Genomic DNA, 8476 nt, shown 5'->3' with positions numbered 1-8476 from the left:
GGACATGTGTCTTCCATGGCAAGCTTTCTCCTTTATGGTATCAATGAATATTGATCCATTCCTTCATTCAGAAATCAGTTAACTTGGTTCGTTTTTCTGGGTTTTTTAATGCTGAGAACAGCCCTCTGTGTTCTCCATTTTTCAATTAAAGGATTAATTTCTCCTTACGACATGTTGGCTTTCAAAGCAATCTCCATCGAGCGTGACTTTTAGCCTTGATCTTCCAATGTCTGTCTTGAATACTTTTCTGGTGTTTTTTCACTGTACTGGAAATCCTTCTCCTTGTCAGTCAATTGTTTTATCCCTCTCTGCACATTCTTAATCCATTTTTTCACGTTTGCCATTAGTCACAGTAGCCAGCTTTTCTCCATCACGTCTTTTCAACATCTGCAGCAACGTTTTTCCCATCAGTGATCTAATGTCTGTGGGTTATACTTAAAGGCTGGGATTACTTTTTTGATATTTTTTTCCCCACATACAATGGAAAAATTTCCATTTTGGAGCTCATAGCTAGTCAGCCTTCTCTCAAGAGGATATTTAGTATGCCAGTGAGTGGAGATCACTTTGCAGCACCTTTGTCAGAGCTCTTCAGGCTGACAGAGCACTCTTGGTTCTCTTCACCACCTGCCAGGGTGGTTAGCACTAGAGCTACACTCTGAAATGAAGGCATCCATTTAAAACAAAGAATATTTTATGTCTGCTAATGATGGAGAGATTAGACACTGTATTGTTTCAGTATAGTATTGTATTAAACTGAAATAAAAATGAAAGGATTGAAGACATTGAAATATGTCTGTAGATGCCTCTTTGGAAAACATTACACAGCCAAGTACTATCTTGCTATCTTGTACAAATTCTGAAATATTATGTTTAGCAATTTTTCTTCCATGTTCAAACTACTTTTTTTTTTTTTTTTTTTTTTTACTGTAGCTATAATCTTTCTGTATTTTCAAGCAAGGATGAAGGCATAAAGTAGAGCTCTCTTTTGCACTGCTCCTTTAAATGAATGTGTCCTATCTTTTAAGCAAAACTGTCTTCAAAGCAGAAATAAGTAGTATGGTACCTAAACATTCCTTACAGCCATGACCATAGAAGAAGCATACTCTTGCTCTTGTATACATGTACATATATATATATATATGTGTGTATATATGTATTTATACATATATATTTATACCTACATACATGTAGATATATATCGATATCTTTCTCACATTAAAGCATTCAATTCTTTAAGCCTAAGAGAACATTCTAAATTTGATAAAATATAAGATCTGTGCAGTAATCTATCAGGTGATGTAACGTGAGCTTCATTTATTTTTAGTAAGGAATATTAAACTACTCTTAACATATAAATTAAATAATAACTTGTGAAGTGAAATACTTATTCACAGATGTCTGTTTAACCCTCCAACTTGTGTTTGAGCTAGAAGTGATGCAATGGGGTGCATGCAGTTATGCTACAGTTGATGACAGGTGCAAAAGTAAATGAGATGTTTCATCTCAATGGATACAATTCCTGTTTAAATGTTTAAGACAATAAACTCAACAACTTTAGCCAAACTGAGATACAACTTTCTCAAATATTTCATTTTTTCAATGAACTCTCTCAATATCATTTGGCCTGTTAGCCTGCAGCAGATTAAACTGGTATGTTTACCAGTTGTTTTAAGTTTTAAATTTTGTTTTACCTTCAATTTTGTTAATTTTCTGAACACCTTATTTTCAATTGTTGATTTATCATATAATAATTGAGAAAATTTCCATGGCTCTTGTTTCTCAAATTTGGGGTTTAGCTGAGGCTGAAAAAATTAATAACATTTAAAATACAAAAGGTAGCATTCAGAATTAAGGCCTTCTGAAACTGTTGGTCTTTGAACTTGTTTTTCAGAACTGTTGTGTCAGAAATAAAACTAAAGCAGTATGAAAGAAACTTTAAAATACTGTTGTGCTCTATAATTGAAAATTGTAATTTTTTGTCACAGATTTTATGAAATCTTTGCGCTCAGATGATATATTCTAAACACTAATTTTCTTTTTTTGGAAATTAATTGCAAAACTATGAAACAGACTTGGTTCAGAAGTTATTTTTAAATAGTTTTAAATTATAAAAAGCATTTCTCTCTTTAACATGATTTTACTTTGAGGTCAGCTTGAGGTAGACAAACATTTTAGGATAATCTAGAAATTTACAGATGGAATTAGGTGACACTGTAGAAAGTATTCTCTGATGTTTCAATAAAATACTATAGAACAAATTTTATACTGATGAGATAAAGGGCTTATATACATGTTAATGAGTATGATGTTGATACTGTCTCCAGCTTGCATTAGCTCATCACAAGGTGAAGATTTAATAATTATTAGCATATTTTGGAGTTTCTATTCATATGACTGACAGGAAAGCTTCCCTCTTCAGTAACTATTTTTGTCTTTTGGGGAATGAGGTAAAATCTTCCCAATCCTAGTGCTTAGGTTGTGAATTATTCTGTGACTCAAGAGAGAAGGTATTTAGTAGGTAACAGTTCAATAGGATACATTTATCTGCACAAGTGATTTGAGAGGCAGTGGGCTGGCTTCTCATGAGTGAAAGACATGATGCCAAATAACATGCTGCTTGCACATAAGCCATTTCAGGTCTAAATATAACTGCAGTAGCACTGCCTGTGCAAAAATCCCCACGTATTTAACTGAGGAATGTGACTTATTAGCTTGTGTGCAGTGCCAGGAAAGACAGAGTCAAGCTGGTGCTGCTGTGCTGAGCTTTAGCAGCTTATGTGCTTGCTAGCTCAGGCATCTCTGCAGTGCATTTCATTTCATACTGAGGATGTGTCCAGCTGTGAAAGCAACTGAGAAATATATATTCTTTCTCCAAATCTTTCTTTGTCTTTCCTGGGTAGGTAATATAAGCCTTTTAAGGAATTTGGGCCTTTTCAGCCTGTGTTTTCATGCATTATCTAGCCTTAGAGTCTCAGACCATATTTTATTAAAAGAAGTAATGTTTAAAACATTTAGCAGAATAAAAATTAGGTATATATATAGATATATATCTCTTCCCTGTTGTTTTCTCATTATTTGTTAACAGTGAAGTATAAAACCAATGAGTATAAAAGAAACCACTGTGAATGAACTATCAATATGCTTTGAGGGTGTTGAAGATACTTGGCTAAATCCTGTGTGTGCCAACAGTCTTAATCACAGAATTATAGAATAGTTAGGCTTGGAAGGGACCTCTAGAGATAGTCTGGTTCCTTCCCTGCAATGAGCAGAGACATGAGATGCAAACCTTGTTCTAGGTCAGGGGTGTGCTGCATCTGTGAGACCTGCTGCACCAGGAGTCTGAAGGTGTGTCATGAACCCTTATGGAGAATTTCCATAAGGGAAATACTGAACATAACTGAACAAAAGCTTTGATTACACTATTATTGTAGCTGTCCCTCTTCCCCTGTATCCACAGTTCCCTTGCCAAAAAAAAAAATAAAAAATAATACAAACAAAAAACAAACAAACAAAAAAATCAGCTTCCCTCTTTCTTCTGCATGTTTTTTCTCATCACACAGAGGAGGAACCTTCCTGTTTCCTAGCTTCCCTTTCCATCTATTATTATTGCAACTTTTTTTGAAGTGCAATCTTCTTGGTCTGTGCACTGTACAAGATTAGTGTTTTCTGGATTTGCTGCTGATGTTATGGCATTTCTCTACTAGCCTCAGACTGCTTGTCTCCAAACATTGTACTGAAAATGAAGATCCATGCATTTGTTATCCAAATCCTGACTTCCAGGAATAATAAACTTCTTCCCCCACTTATGAGACATAAATTTTCTATCTCCTCTTTTGTATTTCAGCACCAGTAATAGTCATCTGTAGAGATATAGGGGAAAAAATATGGTATTGGTGAAAAATGCATCATTTGGGTACTTGTGAAATGTGGAGTAGTTTATTCAATCATTTTGTTATTAATATTAGCAATTTTTCAGCCTTTGTATCAGTTTATGATCTCCATCTTTAGTTGGAAAGGACAGTGACATTAACCAGATACAGCTTTCTCAGACAAAGTCTAAAAATTCCACTATCATTACTATTCATGGCATAAAGTTGTCTAGTACCTATGAAGAAGCCATGTCCAAATTTGTATATAAAGGACATAAAAAGAGCCTTAATCATGTTTGTTTTGTAGTATCAGTTTAACTACTCTAGCATAACATTGACAGTGTTCAGCATCACTTTGAGAAGACTGATGGTTTGTCGTATTTGCCAGTACCAGGTCCACTTTATGATGTGAACACCAAACTTAATGAAATATATGGATGTGCTGATCTTCCTGAGCCTCTCCAGAGTTAAGAATACATTATCCAGCACAGAGGTGTTCAAAGAATTCAATATAATAAGCATGCCCATTCATATGATGTTGTTCCCCAGAAGTTGTGAATAACAGTTGCAGATTGTCTCTGCAGCAAAATTTTGAGTGAACATGTCTGGGCAGAATCTGAGAAATGTCAGAGAATCGTTGAATGATTTTTGGAAAGGATCTGAGGTGGTGTAGTTCGAGACTCTTCCCCCTCTTTAAAGCAGAACTGTCTTTGGACATTTGTCTACATTTTTAGACCAATGTCTAAAGCCTTCTAATTCTATCCAGATGAAATCTGCAGAAGGAAAGAAAGACATCATGTCTAGGCATCTCAGATATACAAAGACATCACAAAAGAGAAAATGGCAGAAAACAACATTAGTGTTCAGAAACAAAGCTAATCATGCAGAAGTGGGTGACTGAATTTAGCTAATGATTTTAAAGTACTTTACAGCCTAATAAACTTTGATTGCTCCAGTGGGAATTTCCTGTGAAGAGCAGACTCAGTCATTCCATTAGTTAAGCCATCTTTGTTCTTGTGAATAACGCTATTTGCATTTCTGCAACTCAGGGAGAGAATATGGGCTGTATGGAAATAGAACTGTGTGAAAGGAGGTAATGTAAATATTTGTACCCTTCCAGCAGTCTAAAGGACAGTCTATAATTAATCTGTAGTTACTTGAACAGGTAAATGTAACAAGTGTTTATATTAAGGTGACAAAAAGTTTGCATTTAACTTGGCTAAATATAAGGTTTTGAGAAATGCTGCTTTTAGACTTCTTCCATATATAACTACTGTCCACAGTAATTTTTCATTTTAAGACAGAAGTGAAACTGTTGTTCTTATCTTATATTGTTGGTAGGGGAACTTTGTTCAGTGTAAAAAAACGAAAAAGGTATAATATTAAATTCTCTCATTCTTTCAAAACCAGCTGAATTATGAAACCAATATATGAATATTTTTATCAAAGGACAAATAGAAGAAGGAATGAGAATTTCTGGGAAAATAATTTAGAAAGTGAAATAACCCAAAACCAAACAACCATGGAAGAAACCTAACCCATTAGCATGTGAGAGTGTTGAGTAGAAAAGACAAAATATCTGTACATAGGATTCAGGAAGTATGTTTTCCCAAGGGCATCAGAAAAATACTGGTCAACTATAGTTCAGCTTGCCTGGTGGAATGCTCTTTTGCTTCCTGCTGCCCACACCATTGTCTGCTCAGAGTTCTGGCACGTATTGTCTCAGCTTTCCATTCCTGACATCACCTGATTGCACGATTCATTCAAGTGGGTCAACCTTGTAACTCCAAAATATGTAGCAGCAATCAAAATAAACTGAACTCCAACCTACACAGCAAGTTTCTGCTTGGTAGCCCCATACAGCTGGCTCTGTTCAGGGCAGCTCAGCATTACAGCAGTGCAGACAGCCAGAATTGCTGTCATGCAAGCAAGGATGTGGCCCCTTAATTTTTTATCCTGATGTTTGGGTTTTTCTTAGCCCCTCCACCTCCAAGAACCTTGCAGCATTATTGTTTCATGAATGCGTTATTTCCATCAAGTACTGGCAGTCCTGACATTGATAGGCAATGAATCAATACTTACATAGAATTGTGAAACCAAACTGGTTTTGCAGATACACAGTGTGCAGTATGTGATTTTCCATTCTGGATATAATAACTGCAATCCAAAATACTCCCCCACAAGCATTGATTGCATTCTTTAGGAAATTCACAGTAAAGAATTTAATTAAGAAAGAAGAAATTGCATCACTTTATTTAAAAAAGAGAAATTCAACCAAGATATTTTTGTTCATTTTCAGACTATAATAGCAATAACCATCTTTAGCTGAGGACATTTCCTGGGGCTTAATGGCCCATGGCTGTGCTTCTTCAGGTGATCATCATCATCTCCCAACAGTCATTAATCCCCTACGAATGCCCTGCACCTCAGTCATTAAATGTGCTTAAATGTGCTTCTTCTGAAAATGAAATAGTTCTATATTTAATGCATCTTCCAGGAATAGGAGTGATCTTTCTGAGGTGAGGAATGAAAGAAGTTTATTAATGTGTCAAAGAAGTGCTAATTATGACAAGTGGATAAGTTCTTTTTCTGGAGCTAGTATGGCAAAGAATTTTTCCACAGTAAGGGCATGTTGTATGTAAGTCATCATTTTATGTACATCGTGATTTACGCTCATCTCAATTGCATAACAGCCAGATCAGAAATTCAGATAGTTATTTGTAGTTAGATTTCTTCTGCAGAGTGTCTCAGCCTAGAAAAATATCACAAAAGATGCAGTGTGTGACTGCAGTTTTAAGCAGTAATGCTTAAAAAGACTGTAGCTGTAAAAAATGAGCTATACAGCTTTACAAGGTGTTTGTGATAATGCAAGAAAATAAAAAGAAGTTAAATATTTCATACCTTAAGTCTGAAACTCTTACAAAAAAATCTTTTGGTGAGCACTTTATGAGTCTTTCCTACAAATAGAACCACAAGTACAGTGCCAATGCCATCATCAGAGGTTTTAAACACAGGAGAAAGCTTACCTCTGCTCAAACAGAACTAAAACCTCCAATGAAAATAATTGAAATTCATAAAAATTGAATGAAAATTGGGGAATTTTAATTTTACTTTGAGTTTTGCTTACTCCTATGTTGTGCCATTTTCATCTTGTGCAACTAAGCACGCATAAGCATGTACACCTAACATACACATTGCATGAAGCCTGTACCTGTCCTGAAAAGATTCTGAGAGGGATCAGAGCAGACACTGCCTTCACTAAGTGAAAAATTAGTACCTTTTGGGTATTATGGTAATTTATTATTTATGTTGGACGTTCTGATCCCATGTACTTCAGTGAGTGACTGTGTAGGTAAAGACAGAAGTAGACCTTCGGGCCATGCATTATTAAATGGTGAATGTTAAATTATGCTAATGTTAAAATTGGATCTCTTCTAGTCAGCACCTTTAGATAGCAGATTGACCTGAAAAAAGAAGTATTACAACCTGACTCAAAAATTTCATGTCAAAATTTTCTGTTTAAACAAGCATGAAACGACATTTTTAAAATATCTTTCAGTATAAACAAATTGTTTTGTTTTATTCACAGAAAAAAAATCACTTCAGTAGCCAATAACAACTGCCTCAATTTTGCAGTTTTCCAAGTTAGAGAAATTCTTCTGTGAGAAAGACAAAGGTTCCTTTCAGAAAATTTTAAATACAAAATATCACATGTGCATGTGAGCATACACATCTTGCTCCATTGTGGGTTCTAAGCAGAACCATCACCTAATTTAGACTTTACTCTGAAATCTTTCCTACTCATACTAATGCAGTTTTCAGTACATAAAGTTTTGGAAAAAAAAAATTATTAGATCTCTCAATAAATTCACCAAACAAAAAAAACATTACAAACAGTAAAGGACAAAATAAAGAGTATTGCACTTTCAAGTTGTTTTCAATCTACTTTATATCTTATCCTAAACAGCAGGTTGGGGAATAAGTACTTCAGTTAGAAGGTTATTCGTACCCTATCATGCATCTTAGTGTCAGCATTCTTCTTTGTCAAAATTCAACAGGAATGTCCACGATAAAGAGTAGTACAAAAAGAAAGCATGTTTTTCTAAAGAGAACTTATCAGTGTATCTAGAATTCTTGGGGTTTTTTTTCTCAAGTTCTCTGTTTTCACCCACTCATTATGTTTCCATATCAATAGAACTAAAAGCAAAAATTAAAAAAAAAAATCCAACCGCATATAATGTTTCTCATTCTTATTGTAAATTCTGTGTTGTAGGTCTTGTTTTTCCTCTGTGCTGCATTCTGGGGAATCCGAATTATGAAGCGGATCACTTCAATGAAAGATAAACACCACTGAAAGAGCAGATCTAACATCACCTTAAATATGGAAACAGCACTTTAGAATTACCTTCTAAGTTCCTTGGAATTAATCAACCATGAATCATGCTGAATTGCAGTCAGTTCACTTATGATATGAGAGATTTGTGATTTTGGTATGAAGGTTTGAAAGATTCCTAAGGGGGTATATTAATTTTTATTTGATTTTTAAAAGAAATATTTAATTTCTTCACAATTTACATCAAATATTCATTCACAGCATAGATTTTTGT

General features: G+C 34.7%; 1 protein-coding gene across 1 annotated transcript in view; it reads left to right on the top strand.

Moving 5' to 3' along the window:
- The window catches only part of AGMO (alkylglycerol monooxygenase), a 192260-nt gene extending 184037 nt beyond the window's left edge, over window positions 1-8223 (top strand). Inside the window, exon 13 of the mRNA XM_062495363.1 lies at window positions 8143-8223. Coding sequence (XP_062351347.1) covers window positions 8143-8223 — 81 coding nt within the window. The remainder of the gene's footprint in view (window positions 1-8142) is intronic.
- The last annotated feature ends 253 nt before the right edge of the window (window positions 8224-8476 follow it).

Source organism: Cinclus cinclus, chromosome 1, assembly GCF_963662255.1.
Source record: "Cinclus cinclus chromosome 1, bCinCin1.1, whole genome shotgun sequence".
NCBI classification, from domain to species: domain Eukaryota; kingdom Metazoa; phylum Chordata; class Aves; order Passeriformes; family Cinclidae; genus Cinclus; species Cinclus cinclus.
Note: the sequence above shows the minus strand (reverse complement) of the source record. Positions and strands in the feature narration are given on the sequence as shown.